This window comes from Hemitrygon akajei, chromosome 13 (assembly GCF_048418815.1).
Source record: "Hemitrygon akajei chromosome 13, sHemAka1.3, whole genome shotgun sequence".
Taxonomy (NCBI): domain Eukaryota; kingdom Metazoa; phylum Chordata; class Chondrichthyes; order Myliobatiformes; family Dasyatidae; genus Hemitrygon; species Hemitrygon akajei.
This window is the reverse complement of record NC_133136.1, coordinates 37185626-37209224: the sequence shown is the minus strand read 5'-3', so window position 1 is coordinate 37209224 and position 23599 is coordinate 37185626. Positions and strand designations below refer to the sequence as shown.

Sequence of the window (23599 nt, the reverse complement as noted above, 5' to 3'; positions counted from 1 at the left end):
GGAATTCCTGGTTGGGCCAGCATACAGGATCCATCTTAAATGGGCCCACAGCCAACATTGTTCCTGGATTGTTAAAATCAATTATTGTGATGTTTCTGGACTGAACTTTACAAGAATGACAGATGCCCTTCCACTACAGACATTGGAGAATTGGGTGAAGCTTTGCAATAATTTATTCAGAGCTTTGTCACCAGGAAAAGATCACAAAACAAATAGAAAAAACAATTCTTAAAGACTCCTGAAAAAAACTGCAATATCCCTAACACAAGAGGCTTGAGACTCTTATCTAATAAAGATGTATTGGCATTGGAGAGGGCCCAGAGCAGGTTCATGAGAAAGCTCCCTGGAACGAAAGGGTTAATACATGAGGAGCGTTTGATGGTTCTGGACCAGTACTTACGGGAGTTTAGAAGAATAAGGGGGATTTCACTGAAACCTATCAAATATTGAAAAGCCTAGGCAGAGTGTATGTGGAAAGTAAACACAAAGTACACTGCAGATGCTATGGTCAAATCAACACATACAAACAAGCTGGATGAACTCAGCAGGTCAGGCAGCATCCATTGAAATCTCTGCCCGATATGTTGACTGCTCATTTCAATGGATGCTGCCTGACCTGCTGAGTTCATCCAGCTTGTTTGTATGTGTACGTGGAAAGTATGTTTCCTGTAGTGGGAGAGTCTAGGACCAGAGGGCACAATCTCAGAAGTGAAGATGAGAAAAGGGCAGAGGGTGGTGAGTCTATGGAACTCATTGCCACAGACTGCTTTGGAGGCCAAGTCATTGAGCATATTTAAAGAGGAGGTGATAAGTTATTAATTGGTAAGGGTGTCAGAGGTTATGGGGAGAAAGCAAGAAACTGAACTTGAGAGGGATAATGAATCAGTCAGGACTGAATGGTGGAGCATACTCGATGGATCGAATGGTCTAATTCTGTTTCTATGTCTTATGGTCTAACACCTGAACAACACACACAAAACGCTGGAGGAACTCAACAAGATGCTGACTGAATTTTACAGATTCGCTACACTCTGGTTAAAGAAATTCCTCATCATCTCTGTTCTAAGGTACACCTTTCTATTCTGAGGCTGTGCCCTCTGGTCCTAGACTCCCCTACTATAGGAAATATCCTGTCCATGTCCACTCTAACTAGGCCTTTCAATATTAAATAGGTTTCAACAAGATCCCTCCTCATTCTCAACACCAGCAAGTACAGGCCCAGAATTATCTACTGCTCATGTGTTAACCCTTTTAATTCCCACGATAATTCTCATGAACCTCCTCTGGACCCTCTCCAATGCCAGCAGTTCCTTTCTTAGATAAGGTGCCCAAAACTGTTCACAATACTCTAATCACAGTCTGATAAACCTTATAAACTCTCAGCATTACATCCTTCCTTTAATATTCTATTTCTCTCAAAATGAATGCTAACATTTCATTTGCCTTTCTTACCACCAACTCAACACACGTTAACATTTAGGGAATCCCACACCAGGACTCCCAAGTCCCTTTACACTTCTGATTTCTGTATTTATACAGAAATACAGAAAATAGTCTACGCCTTTATTCCTTCTCCCAAAGTGCATGACCATACACTTCCCCACGTTATATTCCATCTGTCACTTCTTTGCCCATTCTCCTAATCCTTTTACAGACTCCCTGCTTCCTCAACACTATCTGCCCTTCCACCTATCTTTGTATCATGCTCAAACTTATCCACAAAGCCATCATCCAAATCATAGACATATAACATGAAAAGAAGCTGCTCCAACATCCACCACTGCAGAACACAACTAGTCACTGGTAGACAACCAGAAAAGGCCCCTTTTATTTCCACCCTTTGCCATTGCTACACAACCGCCAAAAAAAGTCTAATGAGCTAACCCCAGCCGACACTTCAGTAAATCATACCTCCAGGCTGTGCTCCTTCGCTATGTAGAAAACAAGATCTGAAACATGAGGAGTCAGTAGTGGAAGTTGTACAGTACTAGCCTTACAAAATAGATCAGTTGCCCTCCAACTGCTTTGAGTTAGTAGACTGGTCCATATTCAAAGACTCAGCAGCCAATCTCGATGAGAATGTTACCACTGTCACAGACTTTATCCGCAAGTGTTTAGACGATTGTGTTGTAAAGAAGTAAATCTAGAAATAAAGGATGAACCAGCAGATCCACTCCCTAGGTCTAGTACTGCAGCGTTCAAATCAGGTAACTGTAATCTATAACAGAAATCAAGATATAACCTTCATAAAGCTATCAAGGATGCCAAAAGACAATACCAGTGCAAAAATTAAGTTTCAGACCAGCTGCCAGCTGTGGCAGAGCTTACACAACATAAGCATGTTACAAAATAGACAGCATCACTGACAACAGCACATCCCTTCCTGATAAGCTCAAATCATTCTTTGCCTGTTTTTAACAGAAGGGGGACTGATATGTCACTATCCATGTCCAATAAGCTGTAATGCACCTGAACTACCATCACAGTTACAGACATGAGATCAGTGAACTCCAAAAAAGCATCTGGCTTGGATGGTGTCCCTGGCGTGTGTCCTTAGATACTGCACAGATCAGCTGGTGGGGGGTTATTTATTGACATGTTTAACCTCTCCCTTCTTCATATGCTTTAAGAAGGCCACTGTCATCCATGGTGGATGCCATCTCGCTGCCCCACACTAACCTACGAAGCATCTGGACAATGAAGATGTCAGTGGTAAAATATCGTTTATTGACTACAGCTTCAACTTCATTACTATAGGGAGACTGAAAATCTGGCCAAATGGTGCCACTATGAGAACTTTTCACTCAATGTCAGCAAAACCAAAGAACTGATTATCGACTAGAGGAGGAGGAAAATCCCAGAGTGGATAACCACTCACCCCAACAATGAACTGATTCCACAACCTGTGGACTCACTTTCAAGGACTCTACAGCTCATGTTCACAATATTTATTATTTTGTTTCTTTTTCTTATTAGCACAATTTGTCTTTTGCACATTGGTTTGTCTGTCTTTGTTGTCTGTAGTTTGGCATTGATTTTAAAGGGTTTCTTGTATTTACTGTGAATACCCACAAGAAAATGAGTCTCAGAGTAGTATATGGTGACATATATGTACCTTAATTACAAATTCACCTTAAATTATAATTGCACAAATTCATCTACAAACTCCTAGACCTGCAACACAACACTGCCCTTCCCAACTGCATGCTTGACTTCCTGACCAACAGTCCACAATCTGTAAGGGCAGTAAACAATACCTCCACTATGAAGATTCTCAAAACCGGTACCCCATAAAGTTGTGGGCTTCTGCCTCCTACTCCACTCCCTATTCATTCAAGACTGCGAGGTCAGATTCTGCTCTATCTCCATCTGCAAGCTTGCAGATGATACCATAATAGTAGGCTGAACCTCAAATAATGACGAGTCAGAGAACATGAAGGAGATAGAGTGCCTAGTGACATGATCTTATGACAACAACTTCAGGAAGGTGGTGGTGGGATACACATGCTCCTGTTTACATCAACAATGCTAAAGTAATTCTAACACTTTGACAACATACCCCTGAACAGGCCATCTAGTGAAAAAAAAGTTTTGAAAATGAGTTTTAGCAGCAGATGCACTTGGCTAGAAATGATTAGTATCCACATTGACTGTGCGTCTTTCAGCTGTTCAACAAAAGAAATCTTCCTCTCAAAATCGGAAAAATATAAAAATGCCAACCCCCAAAAAACTTACTTTTGTAAAATATATTCTCATTTCAAATAACACGTCACTCGAGGTTATGCAGCACTTTTAAACAACTTAATCCAAAAGTCATTTATTTGCCCACACTGCTCAGTAACAAGAAGCGTGCATGCGCCTAGAGCAGCGCCTTGTAGGTGGGGCTTCCATTGGACAGATTCACAGCCTTTTGAACCCAACAGGTATTTACGTGAAAAGCAGTAAACAACTATGACACACCACTGACTGAGATTTTAAATATTTAAAAAAACAAAGTTACAACAGCTCCTACGCTTGGGATATTTTGCATCAGCTGCGACATTGAACTGCGGTGAACGGATTCACCATTAAACTGTACAACGGTCCTAGCTTTAACGGTGGCAGCCGTATGTCGGCGAGTGTAAAGAAACCTTTACCTGCTGTAACTCGGCAAACACCGGGGCAGAGCTCGCAACAGACCGACCTGCTTCAGACGCACTGACATTGAGGCGGCCATTTTCGACTCGATAACAATCGACGGCGAGCACCGAGGTTCTTGACGTCCGTCAGATACACATCCCAGAAGTGCGACCGCATCTCGAAATAAAGTACCCCCAGGACTTTGTGCACTGGTCCAAATTTCCAACATCTAGTCTCTCTTGTGTCTTGAAATAAGTTTACTCCTCGCAACTGCCCCACTTTTCTGCTCCAAAGCAAATAAAATATCTTAATGTAGACTGAGCAACACACAGAAGCAGATTTTTTAGGAGATTTTTAGAAAGGTACATGTAGCTTAGTAAAATAGAGGGCTATAGGTAAGCCTAGTAATTTCTAAGGCAGGGACATGTTCAGCACAACTTTGTGGGCCGAAAGGCCTGTATTGTGCTGTAGGTTTTCTATGTCTCTATTTCCAGCATCTGCAGAATTATGTGTGTCTCTGTCCTAATGTGGATTTATTGTGGTGAACAAATCATTTAGCTTATTTAAGAAATATACCACTGTGGTCCATTTTAACGATGAAATGTAAAATCTTAATCTACTCATCCCTTTTTTAAAATAACGTGCTGTTTTGAAGGCCTTTCAAGGTATCAGGTCCCTCCAAAGCATTTTATATATATGGAAGTATTTTTTGTGTGTTGTCAGAATTGGACTATTAGAATGAGGGTATTCAATGTACATACAGGTAATCAACAATAAGTGACAGTCTGTACAGAATACAGTGTGTGTAACAAGAAACAAACTGTTCAACAGGTCATTGGCCTGGAACACTAATCCATAAATTTCTAATGCAAGGGGCTGTGGTGGGGGAGGATTATCATATATTATTATTTGGTTCCTTTTTTTGTTATAACATACAATATTTCATTGAGTTAGAGCTACACAGGTTATTTGATACAATTCACCTGTGCCTTCCTGAGCTAGTTCAGTTTGACTACATTCGGCCCGTAGCCCTCTAAGCCTTTCCAGTCCGAATATCTTTTAAGTATTGTAACTGTACCCACCTCTACCACTTTATCTGACTGCTCATTCCATTTGCCTACCACTTTCTGTGTGACAAACTTGTCTCTTTGTTCCCATGTAAATCGTTCTCCTTCCACTTTGAAACCATTCCTCTAGATTTAGACTTCCTTATCCAGGGAAGAAGCCTATGACAATCTAACTTATCACTGTCCCTCATGATTTTGATATAAAAGGCCACTCCTTGGCCCCCTTCTCTCCAGGGACAACACTCCTGGCCTATCCAGAATCTCCTGATAACTCAATTACCACAGGTCTGGCAACATCTTTGTGAACGTTTTCTGCAACTCTCTAGTTAAATCACATCACTCCTATAATATGGCAACCAAACCACATACACTGGAATACTCCAGGTGTAGCTTCACTAGGGTCATGCCAATTGGTCATAACAAAATGTCCTAACTCTTGCCCCATCCAATGAAGCCAAGCACAATATACATCACCTTCATCATCTTGTTCACCTGTCACATCACTTCCAGGGAACTTATGTACATGTTCCCATGGGTCTTTCTGCTCAACAACACTCCACAGGTCACTGTTTTTTACTGTATAAATCCACCTTTGTTGAGCTTAATTTCTTGACACTTGTCTGAGTTGAAAATCCATCTACGACCCATTTGCCCATCTTCCCACTTTCTCAGTTGATCGAGTTGCTGTTGCAACATTCAAGTCCATTTTTAAATGTTTAAAGATGGTGCTCACAGCTGGACTTTTTATAATTATCATTGTAGGTTGTATTTTACTTTGCAACTACCATGCTGAAAAGCTTCCCTATAAAATATATTTTGTGTGAGTATCAATTTTTACTACAGAGTGAAAAAGAGGTTGAAGTTTGGTAAGTGATCATAATGAACACAGGATATGCATCTTTACTTACAAGAGAAAATCTGCAGATGCTGGAAATCTGAGCAATACACACAAAATGCTGGAGGAACTCAGCAGGCCAGGCAGCATCTATGGAAAAGAGTACAGTTGATGTTTCAGGCCGAGACCCTTCCAAGTGTCCTGTTGAGGGGTCTCGGTACGAAATGTCGACTGTACTTTTTTCCACAGATACTGCCTGGCCTGCTGAGTTCCTCCAGCATTTTGTGTGTGTTGCTCACATCTTTACTTAGATCAGTTTTAGACCACTCGCCTCAAGTTTCCGCCTCACTACTGAAGTTGATTATTTTGTGATTTGTATAATGAATTTCCCGTTCTCAAAATAGGACAGAGTCATAGAAAAATCAAAGAACACTACAGTCCAGAAACAGGCTCTTTGTCCTGTTTAATTCATGCTAAACTATTATTCTACCTAGTCACAGCAACCTACACCTGTACCATAGCCCTACACACCCCTCCCATCCTTGTACCTATCCAAATTTCTCTTAAATGTTGCAACCAAACCTGCATGCACCACTTCCACTGACAGCTTGTTCTACACTTGCACCACCCTTGGACTGAAGAAGCTCCCTTTCGTATTTGCAGCTTGCATTTATAATCAGCACCAGGATTACCCCTCTGTGACATTGCCACGATAGCCTACTTTCACCCATTACACTGTGTAACTCTATCCCTGCTCATCTTACCAGCCATTGTGTTGTAGACCACACCATTGAACCTCCCACAACATTCCTCCCACCTCCCCATGATACATATCCTGGTTGCTGAAGTCCTTAACCATCTGCTTGTGATTCCTTTTGCTCTTCTGACTAGTATCCCATCTTCCACCCTTCAACAACATCTTCCTGAACCTTTCCCCCTCCTGTCAATGCCACAGTGCTCAAAGTTCAATCATTTTCCATTGTTCAGTATCTTATATCAACAATTATAAATATATTATATAAATATAATAAAATATTATAAGCAACCCAAAGTCATAAAATTTCCTTCCTTATTTTCAAAAGTCTCCAAGACCTAACCTTCTTACACTACAATCTCCTCCTAACCTGCGCTCCTCAATACACGTTGCCACATCATATCTGCCTCCAGTGTTAAGTCCACCAATGCTGAATGTGCTTCATACTGCCCAGACTCCCAAGTTCTAAAATTTTATCCTATAGCTTTTTGTATCTGCATCCTCTTTTAAAATGCTCTCTGAAGCCTGTGTGCCTTCAAACTTTGTCATTACCACACAGCTCCATGGTGCAGTAGGCATTGGATAAAATATTAAAATGCTTTGTAAAAATAAACATTTTTGTTACATACATATAGCATTTTTTTGGAATTTGGAAACTTTAATCTGCTAATGTTGAGCTTATGCTCCAACGTTGATTATTGGCTTGGCTATTTGGCCAGTCAGACCCACACTTCAACAAAGGACATTTTAAAAATCCTAGCTATTGAGCTAAAACTACCCTGCAAAATTGTTGCTTTCATAGTTTCATATTTTCTTTCCACTGTGGTGATTTCTGTTTGCTTAATACTTAAGACTAAAGGACTAAACCATTCCTAAATTACGTATAACATTCATGTGTTTTCTGGGAACATAAGAGAGTGAAGAAGGAATAAAAAGTTTTACAAATCCTAAATTCAAGTTCAAAGTGCATTTAATTTCAAAGAGTTATACAACCTTGGGATTTGTTTGCTTACTGGCTGTCACAAAGCAAGGAATCTGAAAGAACCCAATTCGAAAATAAAATAAAATAAAAGACCAACCCCAGTGCTCACAAGGAAAGATAGAAAAAACAAATCATGCAAAAAATAGAAGCAAGCAGCAACAGCATTCTGAACCAATGTGAAACTCAATTTTAATTACTGACAATCAAAGCAAGTTTTTCCAGAACAAGTCAAAACATTTATTCTGATAACTTTAAGGCATCTTGATGTATCTGTACATGATAATTAAATGATTATGATCTGTTGTTAAAATGTCTAAAGACAAGCTGTGCCATGATACTTCATTGGAGACTTTTGCTTCCTTTCTCTTTTGTTAAGAATTTATTATTAATATGATGGAACAATAATTATGGGTATGTTAGCAGTGTGAATGCAAACTGTAATAAACATTGTGCCAATTGTAAATTTTGCTGTAGGTCATATTCAGTTGTACTTGTAATAAATGTAAAATATGTACCTTCTACCTGCCTGCCCTATGGCAATCATATTCTAAAAAGAGAATTAAACATTGCAAGTTTCTAAGGTTATCATGATGTCCAAAATTAATCTAAGTATAAGTAGTTACTCCAGATTTCAGATAACAAAATGCACTAACTCTTGTTCCATCTGATGAAGGCAAGCACATCATATATCTTCTTCATGGCCTTGTCAACCTACACCACTACCTACAGCAAACAATGTACTTGTTCCCTCGCGTCTCTCTGCTGAACAATAAGTCTCTGGTCAATGTTATTTACTGCGCATGTCCACCTTAGTTCAACTTCATCACTTGATACTTGCCTGGGTTAAATTCAATCTACCATTCTTTTGCCCACTTTCCTACTTGCTCAAGATGCTTGTTAGATCTAAAAGCTCCAGATTTCAGATGGTGGAGTGATTTTCTTTTACCTGCATTTAATTCTACTCATGGATGAGATGATTTAAGACAGAAGACACTAACATTCTTTAATTTTATATGAGGCCTTTATTTCTGGCAAGGGGAAATTTCATATAGGAAAGCAACAAAATGAAAATTTGTATGGCTTTTTATTGTTTATTTGTAATGTATTTACAGTTCCATGTTATCACTTTTTATATACATTGCACATTTACATGATAGAAAAAGTACAAAACTATATATTTGGATGAATTTAGATCTGTCATGTTTGAAAATATAAAATTGTATCTGCAACATAATTTTAAGCAAAATGAAAAACCTGAACTGTTTTGCATTTGTCAAAACCTTTACAGCAACAACCCAGTAAAAGTCAACCTGATTATACTTCCATAAGATGATCCTGTAACCTTACAGTTGCAGAACATCTCCAGTTGACAGCACATTCCAGACACAGCATGTTTGATCAGTTACCGTAAACAATATCTGAAGCTTTATTTACAATGTGTAACATATTCCAATAAATAAATATAAAAGGTAAAACATGCAGCTATTATAGCTAAAATCTCTAGTACAAAAGGAGAATGATCAGCCACATTTACAGCTATCATAATGCAATTTACAGTTCACTGGAAAAGTATACTTTACAGGCATCATATGTCACAATAAATTAATGATAACACTGTTCTTTTGACGAATATATTTCCAAATCATGTTGGCCTATTTTATGTATAAATTATAAACATGACAGTATAAATAAAAATCTACTAAACTCAACTATGTATACTTCTTCAAAATAAATAAGCGTACACTTATTTACAAATAAGTACACCGACTCCTTCCTCTTCGCACAGGGTGAGAAAATTACCAAATCGAAAACGCTGATTTAGGAAAGGTGTTATTTTCTTGCTCGTCTTCTTCATCTTCTTCTTCTTCAGTTATTGCTATGGGAGAATATAGGGTAGCTGTTGTATAAATAAGGATCACAACAGCACAGAAACTCAGTGCATGTTTTCAAATCCCTCTTACAGCCCCAACAGAGTTTCTTTTAAAGAGGCACAAGGATGTAATTTGTGTCATTTACTATTATGAAGTAATGTTTTATAACACCATTACTGACAGGGATGTGAATATTCAATGATCATGTTCTATGGCAGTGTTCTTCCAGTCTAACATTTACATCATTTCCATCCATTGTATTCTTCACTGCCACTGAAATAAACCTATCCATGAACTATTTAAATAGCCTTTACAACAGTGAAGCATTTGGAAGATCACTACTGATAAGAAGGCATCAGGTTCGATTGGAATCAATGTCGAAATTTATCACTATCATGGCATGTTAATCTCCCATGGCATCTTCTTGCCCTGAACGGGAACAGGAAGCATCGTTGTCCAAGAAAATGTTCGCTATTTATTAACTTTAACAGTTACTCAGAGCTGAAGCAGAAACACAACAATTCCTGGCGAACCTTTTAATCATATTTGAAGATACGTTGATGCCCAGTTATTTCTTAAGGAATATTACATAATCCACTGACATACCGATATCATTGGATGTTCTTCCCTCTGGGAATCATGCAAACAGTGCTCGGAAAATAAATGTACAATTGTTAGGTATATATATTTTTAAAGTGTCTACTGTTACCACAGCAAAAAAGGCAGCATTTAATATGCGGAAGGGAGGTTTCGAGTGACGTGGGCTAAAAAAAAAGGATAATATCTATAGGAATAAGAAGATTCACTTGGTCAGAATATTTCATCTGCTCCTCCGAAGAAGGCGTGTGCTTGAAACGCTCATCACGCACCCCACAAGTCCAGGCGTTAAATACTCCCATTTCTTTAGTGAACGCAGTTGCACTTTTGGAGAGGCGGGTAATTTCTTCGGTATATCGACATGTGACATAATCTTAAATGCGAGTGTAAAGACTGAGCTTATCATTTGACTACCCCCAACGAACAAATCAAATCTCCCTCCACTGTCCCTTGAAATGACGAGGAACATATGCATAGTCTTAATTGGTAGATAATAGGTGGCGATACGTTTGATAAGATCCTTGTCATCGGAGAGCTCGAGCCGGCAATTGAAAACCATTTGACCGAAATATGGAAGAAAGAGCAAATCTTATTTTTGGCCTAAAAGTTACTTACAGTTGCAAGATCCCGTGTGTTTAATCTCCAGCAGGGTACCAGAGGAACAGGCTGAGTTTTTCATTGCGCACTCGTTGGGGTAGGTGGTGTTATCAGTCGCACAGACTGGCTCGTCCCAACGTCCGGCCTGACAAGCATTGCAAACTACGCATCGACCCCTGCCGAGCCGCCTGTCCCATAAACACTTCTTTCCAGAGCTACATTCTATGTCATCACAGGATTTCGCTTCTAAAAGAATAAGAGAAAGAAAACAGATTTATTTTAAAAATGGTCCTATTAGTCTTCAATAACATCGTCATGCTCCAAATTCTACTTTGAAACAGACAAATAAGAAGTCTTCATGCATTGTGTACGAGCCAGCAGTTCGAGCCAGTGTACGAGCCACGAGTCCAACCATAAGAAAACTGTTCTAAGCTCAAGTTTGATCCCTAGGCTTTGACAGGTACAAAGGATAGATGTTTCGTATGTTTCGCAACGATCATGTATGGGAGTTAATGCAAAATAAAATTTAAAAGGAAGCGCCCTGCATCCCTGAACTTTTCCTTTGAATCACATACAAAAATAAAACGTTAACAACTTTAGAAACTGATTTTCTAAATTAGACATCGATGAGATATACTTTTATCGTTGCATCATCCAATTCTTAGAGATAATAAAAATGTACGGAACGGAAGTAGGGGTAGGCCATTTGGTCCACTGTATCCCCTCCAACAATCAATAAGATCGTGGCTAAACCTTTACCCCAGCATCATATTCCTTAACTAAACCAATGCCCATCGATTCCCGTAATATCTAGAAACCTGCACCAGTCATTCAAAGTAGCAGTTCACGTGACCAAATCCAGCTTCCATTGTCACCCGAAATCACAGCTGGCTAATAAACCCCGGGAATACGTCATGCACCTTTACTGATATGGGAGCGCTTGAAAACTCCTTTATTACGATTCGGTTCCTTAAAAGGCTCTTTCACAAAGACACGGAATAAGAGTTTGAGAAATATTTCTCCACTTCGAAGCATAGCTTGAAGACCATTACTTCAGAATGAGAACTTAAAAGTTGAATATCTTTGAATTTCATGCAACTGCAATTTTGGATTTAGTTACTTTATGTAAACATAGTTTGGAAACAAAACATAGAACACAGTACAGGACAGTGCAGGCCTTTTGGCCCACGATGTGTGCCAACCTTTTAACTTACACCAAGATCAATCTAACCCTTACCTTCCAGAACTCTCCATTTTTCTTTCATCCACCCGCCTATCCAAGAAGCGTCCGAATCTTCATAATGTACCTGTCTCTACCATAATCAGCCCTGCAGTGCATTCTACGCACTTACCACTCTCTGTGTAAAAACCATACGCCTCTGACATCTCACTTACACTTTCCTCCAATAACCTTAAAGTTATGCTCTCTCTAATTAGCCATTTCCGCCCTGGGAAAAAGGCGCTGACTGTCCTTTCTCTATGGAAAACATGTCATTGCATTATGAAACAGACTCACTGCTCTGCTTTAGGAAGTTGAAAAGATAACGTGATTAGTAAAGATGACCTTTGTGCTAGGTAGGTGGCCAGTGATCTAAACGGTATCAGTGATTAGGAATAATTGGAGAGACAGTGTTTCATCTGCATTTCATTTTGTCCACTGCATACTAATTATGCCGACAGAACGAAAACTCTTCCACGTGGTCTTCAGCCTCTGCAAATTTATGCGGGTTGCACTTGGTTAGGATTTGAGTACGTACTTATACATTTCCCTTCGTATGCTACTCCAATGGACCTTCCCATCAAGCAGGTGGCGCGTCTGATATGGCAGGCGCTGGCATACGTGATCCCATCATTGCCACACAGATACTGCTCCGGACTTGAAGGTTCAGGACAAATCCTCGTGCTACACATCACACAGTAGGCACTGTTGGTCTGATCTACCACACACACCGAGCTGCCTGGACATAAGACATCCCGGCAGGTTTCTGAAAAAGAAAGGAAACACTAAAAAAATGTGAAATGTACATCTGTTGAAAACAATCACGAGCAGTCGGCTGCGTTGATCTTTGTGAGGACCGACTTAAGGTCAAAATGTGCTTATAGCAAATGCACAGCAATCCTAAATATGCAGAAACTATTTAGTAGACAAGAATTTGAACCATAATTATCCAAAAGAATGAAACACATGCATATTTAAAATCAAATATGTGTATAATAAATCATTCAAAAGTCGACTCTGCATTTGAGTCGAGCAATTCGTTATTTGGTACAGTTTAAGAGAGCTTCTTTCTCAGTTCCTGAAAGGCGTTGCCATTGAGCGTAATCCTATCGCACACGTACTTCTGCATTTGCCTTGGTACTGGACCTCCAGTTCGGGATGTCCTTTGCATCTCGCCTTCAGAAGAACGCACTCGTCTTTGTAAGTTTTCCCGTCGGTCCCGCACACAGATCCTTTCCAGGTGACGTTAGAGCAGTCGGGGGCACAGACACATCGAGGCTTGTTCTTCTTGTTCATCTTGCACCTTTTACCGGGCCCGCAATCGACGTTATCGCACGTTTCTGGAAAGAAAATGACACAGATGCAATTGTCTGCAGACCGTTTCAATGCAGCAATTAAGAAAGGGAAATTGAGTCAATTATCCTTGTTTGCCAAACTAATCACATAACCAGCAAATGAAAAATGTGCTTTAATGTTATTTTCCTGATTTTTAATATTAAGCAGCCGCCATTTTATTAGTTCTGCATACCGAAAAGATCCAAGCTACTCCATGTAAATTAAACTCTAAAGCATGTTAGACTGAGCAATTGTCAACGACAAGTGTGTATATCAAAGTATGTATTAGATTTGTTTAGCCACTACGCGCAGAATATAATACACATTGTTCGAAATTTGATTTTAAAGATGTATTGATGCAAAAGGTTTCGATTCATGGAGACTAACAAAGGTGTACCTTTACAAGGCGTGCAGCCAGGGGCTCCTCCGTTAAAGATGATCCACCGAAAAAGCGTGCTAGACGGGACGTCATCCTCAGTCCAGGCCGTACCCAATCTTCCACTTTTGCAGCACTCTTCCCGGTTGACCCCAGTCATATAGAGGACTTGGCATTTGCCATTTTTGGCTTGCTGTAGCCAGCAGTTCCCAGCTGCAACGCAGAGTCATATTACTGTCAGGTCTACTGATCTAACACGTGCACTGTTACAATAATGTGTACTTCAAGTATTTTGCATCAGTCCATGAAAAGCACAGAAGCTGAAGTAATCGATATTCCCCAGCGGTAAGCTTGTGACGTTTTTGAATATCACGCTTGTTAAGTTATCTGGCTCCGAATCAACACAGGCTGAGGGCTGCATACGCGTGCGTTGAAAGAAACGCACAGTCGATTAGGCTCATCGATACTGAGGTTCCAGAAAGAACCACATCGGCAGGGAATGGTATGACGAGCTACTCGTCATTTAGGCGTGAAAAAAAAGTCTGGGGGCTGTCAGTTTGACAGCATCTATACCAAGCATCCCAAACCCTAACGCAGCTATCGATAAATCATGATCTCGTGACTTTATTTATCGACATTGTCACTCAGGAATAGAAACGATCGCAGTATTCCTGTATTCTAAGCATGTCTGAACTCTGCTGCCTCTTCTGGAGAGTCTAGACGCAGTTGATACCGCCTAATATAAATCTCTTTATTTATATGTATAGCGTGTTTGGTTATACTATAACTTCTATGTTAGCAATATAAGCGGGGCTTATTATAAGAAACGTGGCGATTATTTCCACTGGGCCAAAAATATTAGTTCAGTGTTTAAGTAACGCTGCAGCTCCGCGTGATACAGTGATGTACCTCACCTCCACTCACCCTACCGGACGCTTACGCGACGGTTCATATGCCGATCAATGGAGCGTTTTGCCTCTAAGTAACACCCTTTTGCTTTTACTAATTGAATAAAGACCTACACAACGTTGTTTCCAAGGGTCCACACTCAATTTCCTATTTACTTTCTGCTTGAGTCCATGGAATGTCCGCACAGGTAATGCGATTTTGCACCTTACACTTCAGCGCGACAGTGTTCCAGTAAATGGGAATAAAGTACAGAAACACGTGTTCGAAAGGTAACTTGCTACATTGCATTGTATCCTGCGAGTCTTGAACTAGAAACAAAATGTAAGTACGCTTTGTGGATTATCGTCAGGTTTTTCGGGATGTCCTCCCAGAGAGAGAGAGAGAGAAAAAATAACACGAAGCGCAAATTGAAACAAATTTGAAACTAAGAGCCATATTTACACATCTAACATGAGAGAGCGAACTCTTCCCATTCTGTTTTTAACTTACCCTGCACTCGCTCGTCTCCAATGGTGAGGAAGATATAAAGTAAAAAAACGCGAGACACAGCTCTGTTGCTTAGCATCCTTAACATTGTTGCACTCAGTTTCGCCGCAGATAAGTACTGATCTGAGAACACCAGTCTAGTCTGATCGCAGACTTGAATGAACGTCAAACTGTGAATGCAGTCACTCTTAAATATTTTGGCTGAAAAGGGTCTTGGCTGGTCTGTTTGGTGGGCGGTCTTCTGATGGCATGGTAATGTGCTTGGCAGGATGGGGGGAGGAGGAAGTGATCACAAAGTTAAGGTGGACAGAAACTTAATCAGGTGACATTTCACCGCCTTCCCTAAAAGTTCTATACAATCTCAGTCAATTACACCACAAATATAAGATACAGAATTATGATCTGCGCGCCGGCTTGCAGGTGACACGACACCATAAGCTAATGGCGAGATAATGTGGCAATGAACGAACTTATCCCGACTGTTAGTCTTCACGTACTTGTAGTACGATCTTTGATTTTGTTTTGCTCTCGTGCCAGTGTTAGCATTATATGATAACGATGGAATAAATACTAAAAAACAGTATGTACTTTATTTCCCAGGGGTTTTTATTCTCAGCAAGATATGCACCATTTGAGGGCAAATATAATCCGTCCTGTCTATTGATAATCACCCTCCCCCCAACAAAACATTATCATATTTAATGAATTCCAGCTTTAAAGGTACGGTTCCTTTCGTAGCGCAATAATAACAAGCCATATAGATCAATATTGATGTTTCGTCTAAAATCTACGAGTAGGAGGTTTGTTTACATGGAAAGCAAGTTACTATCATAATTGACCTCCTTAAGTTTAGTCTCAAAACACACGGGGAGAATTTTTTTATTGCTGCAATATTGGCTTAGAAGATCAGAGCCATCTGACTATTTCGGTGGGACCAATCAATGTATTAAATAATAAAATAGGGAATCAGAAATGAAATCAAAGAAACGGATACCGTGCGTGCATTCTGCTGTTTCGTATGAGAAAAGCAGTTAGATTTAATATGCAGAACTGGCAAAATTTCACGTCTATTACTGGATCAGACTTCGCGTGTCTATGAAATGCCGTAGGCGGTCTCCTATTCTCATTTAGGAGATTGTGACATCGAAAGTCGAATCTTACTGTTGCTCAATGAAGTCACTTTTGGCAAGGAAGGAGAAGTATGTGGGAAACCTTCCTCCAGGAAAAGATAAAACGCATGATCCGATTTAAATCGTGATCGCCCTTAATCCCGGGCAACTTTTTAGTTGTGATAGGTGTATGGACCTCACTCGAAATAACTCAGTGATAACAGACGTTTTCCACCAGCTGCGGGATATAATGGTAATCTTTTAATAAAGACTTATTACAATAGGCTCTTTATAATAAATGCCAGAAATGCAATCGTTCTAATATTAGAGTAGACAGTTGTTTGGATGATCGTAATACTTATCACACAAGAGGGTTCAAAATAGACATCCCAATAAAAGAAGGCCCTGGGCATCATCATACATACAGCAAAAAAAAAATCACCTTCTCGATACAGCAATTCCATGTAAATCATTTTCGGGCTCAGCGCCTCGGAACTCCAGTCCCAGCATCTGGAGCATCCTGGATTGTTGTTCCACAACATGGGAATTCTGACCTGCAGTATTAATTCTCTCTTTTTGGGAAAACGTTATGCAGCCCCCTAACGATTCAAATAGGGTAACTGCAACAGAAAGGACCAGTTTTGAAAGAGCCAGTCCTCCTCTCCCCCCCCCCCCCCCCACCCCACCCCCGGACCCAAATGACTAAATGATTTCCACTCTCAACAACTGTTTTTGTTGCTTTGTCATAGCAGTGGAGCGTCAAATGAAAGCGGAAATATTGCGAGTCACGTTTTCAGATTGCAGTTCGGAGGCCTGAGTTTGGATTCATTTCGACCAACATGAAATTATATTTAACGGCACGAATAACCTTCCATTCCTAAATCGGTTTTAGGTTTAGAAAATGGCACTCGGCTGAGGCGGGATAAGCTTCACAGGATTTAATTTACGGTTTTAAATAAAACCATCAAAAGGTGCTAATAAGTGATCGATCGACTATCACTGCACACAATGCTTCTCGGTGGTGTCATTAAGAATTTGTTTCATTGGGAGGGAAATGGCTTCTAATCAGAATCTTGACTACCCTTTAGCGGGCAGGTGATCAGCTTTGGTCAGGGAATATTTACTGCGCAAATTTCATATTTTTGCCTGATAAATCTCACACAGCACTGCTTATCAGCACCTGTAGCTAAATCAGAAACTTGAATCAAACTATGGGAACTCCTCCAAGGCAGAACATTGACAGGAAAATGGAAGTGCAAACTAGAGTTGAAGCTAGAGATTATGTGTTAGTTAGAGATGGTCGTGGCCGGATAGAACGGAGCAAGCAGAGAATAACATCAAGTTTAGAGAAAATGAATGGAGATAAATGTAAGCAGGATTCACGAAAAGGAAAACACAAGGACATTGCATACAGCGAGATGGCCACGAAGCTAGAGAAATGTGACAGACTATTAGAGATGGGGAGCGCTGAAAATTCGGATAAAAACATTCGGATTGAAACGCAGCCACTGTGTAGGTCATGTGTAAAACCAAAGTGAGACATCTGGAGGACGAAAGTTGCATGCGCTCATCCACCTTTACAACGTGATTTCAGGAACTCGACAGGTACGCTTCCAATTTCAGTTAATACCATTCTATATATGAATTTCAACGTGCATTAAAACCACTATTTTATGTGACCGGGCTTATTTTTTTTTAACTGCAAATATTTAAGATTTAGTGTGTAATATGCGCCCCATCACAATTTATAAAACAAATTATTGAACTTTTTGTGTTATTCCCGGTTCTATATCTGGATCATTAATACATCTTTATAAATTAAACTACTCCCCATTTTTAAAATACGACGGAACTTGATTTCTCCTGAAGTCCTAACTTTGCTAGATCGAAATTATTTATCAATTCGTTTTACATCGGACCTCTTAATGAATATAAATCTTTGATAACAGAGGCCTAGTTGAATGGATGATACAGATTAACAAATCCTCATAAAATACTATCGACTGTGTGTGCTAAAGTCTGTACAAATATTGCACCGTAAATTCTTATGCATTACTGACAAAAAAGAAGTTCAATGTCGACAGGTCGTCTTAATTTACTGCCTATTGGCTGTACAGAAATAACAGTTTTATTGATAATTGATTGTGTGCTTTATTATTTAGTTGGAAAGTATTATTTAAAATCGAGTTATATTGAAATCAAGCGTTTACGTTTTCTCTTTGTAAGTAATTCAAAATATATATTTGAAAATATTCTTCTCTACACGATATTAAATTAGTGCTACAAAATGTATTAATTATTGTTGCTGCTCCGCAGGCACAAGAGTGATATTTATTAGGTTATATCCACGGGAAATATTTCTTACAAAATATTAAATCATTCAAAAAATAAGAGTAATGTGAACATGAGGTAATGAAGATCGGCTAAATCAAATTCAGTTAACTGTGAAAGCGTTTCCCTTTCTGGTTTCAGAGGGTATTATCTTCTTACAGTCATGTACTGTTATGAAAATATACAGCTTATCAAGGGCACACGCCGTCAAGTAGAACAGGTTACCAAACTGTTTGCGGAGTGAAATGCTTGTTCATTTGACGCAATTTATTCAGACTTGATCAGATCCGATCTGAGTACGTCCAAAGCACAAATCATTTCATGTCAGTCATCACCCATGAGTAGAAATGGAAGCAAACGTAAGGCCACTAATCAACTAATGATGAATTCAAAGCAGACCAGTGCGACCTCACATGAAGAAGTATGAAATTTGTTCCGATGGCGTGTACCATTTAAAGGAACCTGTGATTGGTACGCAATTATATCCAGTATCAAAATTGATTCTACACTCCGGACTGTTTTATCTAACACCCACTTTATTGAATTTCTTGTTTTCGAGATCAAGAAGAATGCCACACGAGTCAATTAATTTGAGTAGGCATATTCGGATATTGTAAATCATTATGAAATAAATCTGGTAATTATGTGTTCAGAGGACCATTTTACTCACCCTGCGACATAATTCTTATTAATTATTCGTCTGTATAAAACAAACATAGAAACGAGTAACTAACGTGCCACTGGCAACATTAAGGTCAGTCCTGGTCTTTATTACAGTTACTTCATTTCTGAAAGAGAAGGACATACGGAAGTAAACACAGAGAAAACTAAGGCAAGGATTTTATCGGTGACATTTTCCAGGACTACTTAACATTTCTGCTGTCAATAAAACAGATAGAAAACTATCTGAACTTCGACAAACTGCATCTCCGCTCTTGTATGATGTATTAGTTATGAAATTAATATTAACAGCTTAATTTCATGTCAGCGTTGGTCTACTTATTAAAGTGACTAAAAAGGATTGGACCACTATACCCAAAATCATAATGAACTTTAATTAGTTTCTGACCATTGAAATGTAATAGTTAGGCTTTCAAAGTGTACTTGGAGGAATTAGTAGCCGAGTTTAATCCTAAAACAACATTAGAACCTGGATGTAGTTTCTCAATAGATTAGGATGTGAAAATAGACTATGGACAGCGTACTTTGGTTGTGCATAACCTGTATCTGGTCTCATTTAATTTAAACTGACGCTGCAATATTAACCCCCCCCCCCCCAACAAAGCACTAGCGAATTAAGTTTTCCAGATAACGCCTTGTGAAACGCCATTAACATTTCATTACAACTTATTACTGCTATTTTCTTTTAATCTTTAATACTCGTACTGTGTTTAATGGAACATACTTTAACATCTGATCCGACAAGCGAAGGATCCAATTGGAAGCCGAGGAAACCAATTGGGTTCCACTAACAGACCAATAAGGTGACAGAGAATAGCAAAACGATTACCGACAGGACGAATCAGACGGAAAAAAGCGAACCAGAGCAAAAATTAAAATGAATAAAAGAGCTTTATTGAACATAAACCTTGAATAAAATACATTTGACGTCAGACCTCAGTGTAATCGGATGTAACTGAGCACACGGTAATGGTTTGCACCAGCCGCTGGATTCATGAAGTGTAATCACTGGGAAAACGACAGAATTCAAAATTCTGAAACCAAAAAAATGCGGCTTTCTGTTACTGACTTATCACAACCCGGTAATACTCAATAGCAAACCTTTGGTGTAATCAAGACAAAATCTGTCTCTCTTTTTTGGTAGAAAAATGAGTAGAAGCACAGAATTAAATCCTCAAAACACATAAAATATTAGGAATCTGGTTTACAGAAGGATGAGCTCAGTTCAACTGATGATCCAGTGTACAATTATCAGCAGTATTTCATTTATTATCAAACAATCTTTCATGGGAGTGGAAGACAACAACAATGCCTTCATTTAGCTATGAAGGGAATGGCATAAAGTGAAGAAAATTGTAGAACTGTAGATTTAGTCCTGAACTTTTTAATAAGCCATCACAGTTACATATCCTAGAAATCTTTCTTGCTAAAGAAAAGATTCTATCATAAATCATCTCAGCTTTGGGAAATTAACTGAGCATCTCTAAAACATTTATTGTGACACAAACCTGATGTAAAGTTAAAATAAAAATCTAAAAAGAGGTAAATTGAGGCTCAAGTCAGACACATTTATGAATTTACAAATAAAATCTGATGTGGAAAAAATAGAGCAGGAGATATAACTTCCAAGTCTGTAGAAATGCAAAAATGGACTACTCCTGATCATTGACCAAGGTGAGGCAATTGTGTTATGTGAAGAATACTTAGTGTTATGATCAGTTTCTCATATGAATACCATAAAAGCTCAACAAATATGTATTTCATTGACAAGCAGTTGGATACATGACATTCCTAGCCTACCAGCACACTTGATTGCACCATACAAGGCTCATTATGTTGCATCTGTTTCATGTATTTTGGTTATGGTCTTCATGTCCATTTAGCCTGAACATATTTATTAATCATAATCTGGTAATTTATCCCTGTTGCCTTCTACCCAACATACGGCAGTTCATGACTGATGCTTAATTGTGTAGATATTGCACCTCCTTCGACATTATTTGGTTACTGAGTTCAATTGCCAGAGGTGAGCTTCTCCAAGTAAATACAACGTTTAGGTTATAAAGTTAAATGAACACACATGAATTCCATGACTGGAATGAAAGCACTTTGGATCAACAAGTGCAGTGGCAATGAATATAACCCTTTTAAAGGTTTTGCTTTATTCACCAAAGGCACCCAATAAAATAAATGTTCTCAGTTTACATCTGTCAAAGTTTCTACTGATAGCATTTGCGGATCATGTTAAAGGTGAGTTAGGTCTGCTGGACTGTAGACTTCGTTGTGATTTTCTTAAGGAGCTGTGAGATCTATCGACCTTTGTTTTGATTGTTTTATGGATTCGAAATTTCCGAAATGCTTTCTGTATTGTCATGGCAGCCTTGATCTCTTTTCGTATCATTAGTGTAGTTGTGGTTGTTTCCATGGTGCTACGAATTGGGAATATTTTCGTTGACATTTTAAAAACATCACCACTTAGCTTTTTCAAGGGCTCCGACTGAGTTACCTTTCCAACAATTACAGCACTTAGCGCTTCGAGGACATCCAAGCAATGTAACTTATTGCCATCAGTTAGTGGCAGATTCAGAGCCGCAAGTTTAACTGCATTGGGCTTTGGTATTCGTAAAGGAGATTTCAGCTCATTTAGGAAATCAGATAACTGATCGTATGTGATGAATTGTGTAGCCTTCACATCATAGTTACTCCAGACCTCATAAAACATGTCAACATCTTCATCAGTAACTCCAGCGAGTTCTTGTTCTTGGGCTTCATGAAAGTTTTCTAATATAACAGCTACATACATATTGATGATCACAATATTTGCAACAACAATATATGATGTCATGTACATGAATGATACAAATTGACGTTGTACATGAGAATTAATCATCACATGAAGGATCTCATTCCATGCAGCAGCCGTTGTCAATCTAAATAGAAGCATCATACTGTTTCCAAAAGTTTCAAAATTTACCATGTCATTTATTGGAGGTTCTCTTGGTAAATCCCGAAACAAACTCATGCCCAATATTGAATAAATAAACATTACGAGACCCAGCAGGAGTCCAATGTTGAAAAGAGCTGGGATAGATATGACTAGAGTAAAGAGCAGCTTCCGAATTCCTTTTAAAGATCGGACCAGCCTCAACAATCTTGCAAGTCTTACAATTCTGAACACTCGCAAAATAGTTGGGGAAACGCCTTGCTTTTTGGATGCAGATGAATCTAATGCAATTCCTGAAGGAATGAAGAGAGCAAAATATTAGTAAAAGGGGAAAATGAGTGGTTAAATTCCAAAGTAACAAAGCATACAGTAAAGGTAAGCATAAATTATCCCATGAATTCGTGTCACGTTTAGAATTGACTAAATCAAAGCAAACTGATTCTAAAAGTAACAACATAAACAATGATGTACACTTATTATACCCTATAATCAAAGTTTTTCAAAGTATTCAATGGTTCAATTCAATATCTGAGAATGTATCAGTATACAAGCTGAAATTATTACTGTTTGTAGACATCCACAAAACAGAAAAATACCATAACAAACTTTTTGCACATTTTAAAATAATTGCCAGATATATTTATTTCTACAATTTTCTGGTTAGAAAGGAGATACAGTGAGTGTAGTGACTTCTGACAGGGTGTACTAAACAAGTACTATTAATTATTGGTAGATGTATTGAACAGAATTATACTTAACCTTAAAAGTTCATTAAAATAATTTTTCACTTTCCAAGTTATGTTTTGTTTTTATTGGTCTTTATGCCTTAAATGTAATTTGTCATCAAATTGATGCTTCAAAGAAGAGATTTTTTTTTTACCTTAACAGGATGGGAGTAAAGGGAAAACAAATTGAGAGCTTCCAACAATAATTGTATATTCCAGAAGTCCAATGTTGAATATTTAAATTGGATTAAACGTGTAAACATTATAATAAATCAATGAGAGCAGTATGAGTAAAGAGTTAAGAGAAGGGTCAAAAGTAGCAGGCTTATGGGAATTCCACCACCTAGAAAACAACTTTCAAGTGATCTTGAAGTAGATCCTTCATCACTGATAAATCAAAGTCCTGTACAACTCTACTTGATAACACTTTGTCATGAACTACAATGGTACAATATAGCAAGTCAAGACCACCTTCTTAATGACAGAAATTGGCATTAAATCCTGGCCTTTTCAATCATGAACAGCAAATTTTAAAATTTTATTACCTCACAGCAGCATATATGGTAGAGGAAGGGGAGAATATGCTGGTATAAAAGGAAGCTAGTATTAAATCAGGAATGGTAACTCACGAAGATTAACAGAAGCAAATTAACAGTAAGGCA

The 23599-nt window shown here is 38.7% G+C and overlaps 3 protein-coding genes across 3 annotated transcripts in view; all 3 read right to left on the bottom strand.

The window, feature by feature from the left end:
* ndufs4 (NADH:ubiquinone oxidoreductase subunit S4) overlaps window positions 1-4262 on the bottom strand; it is a 109006-nt gene extending 104744 nt beyond the window's left edge. Inside the window, exon 1 of the mRNA XM_073064400.1 lies at window positions 4137-4262. Within this exon, the coding sequence (XP_072920501.1) occupies window positions 4137-4216 (80 nt within the window). The 5' untranslated portion in view covers window positions 4217-4262. The remainder of the gene's footprint in view (window positions 1-4136) is intronic.
* A 4494-nt stretch (window positions 4263-8756) lies between these two features.
* On the bottom strand, window positions 8757-15329 carry LOC140737769 (follistatin-A-like). Its single transcript, XM_073064399.1, has 6 exons — window positions 15151-15329; window positions 13774-13965; window positions 13163-13381; window positions 12580-12807; window positions 10841-11068; window positions 8757-9633 (listed from the first exon to the last, which is right to left on the bottom strand). The coding sequence occupies exons 1-6, from the start codon at window positions 15233-15235 to the stop codon at window positions 9554-9556; spliced, it is 1032 nt and encodes a 343-aa protein (XP_072920500.1). The 5' UTR covers window positions 15236-15329; the 3' UTR covers window positions 8757-9553.
* A 6178-nt stretch (window positions 15330-21507) lies between these two features.
* Window positions 21508-23599, bottom strand: part of LOC140738144 (sodium channel protein 1 brain-like) — a 138336-nt gene continuing 136244 nt past the window's right edge. The window contains exon 19 of the mRNA XM_073065287.1: window positions 21508-22505. Coding sequence (XP_072921388.1) covers window positions 21508-22505 — 998 coding nt within the window. The remainder of the gene's footprint in view (window positions 22506-23599) is intronic.

Coding starts and splice junctions, on each gene's coding strand:
- LOC140737769 (XM_073064399.1), bottom strand. CDS start 15,235: ATGTTAAGGATGCTAAGCAACAGAGCTGTGTCTCGCGTTTTTTTACTT. Junction 13,966..15,150: donor TGGAGACGAGCGAGTGCAGG/GTAAGTTAAAAA, acceptor TCTGCGTTGCAG/CTGGGAACTGCTGGCTACAG. Junction 13,382..13,773: donor TGGCTGCACGCCTTGTAAAG/GTACACCTTTGT, acceptor TTTTCTTTCCAG/AAACGTGCGATAACGTCGAT.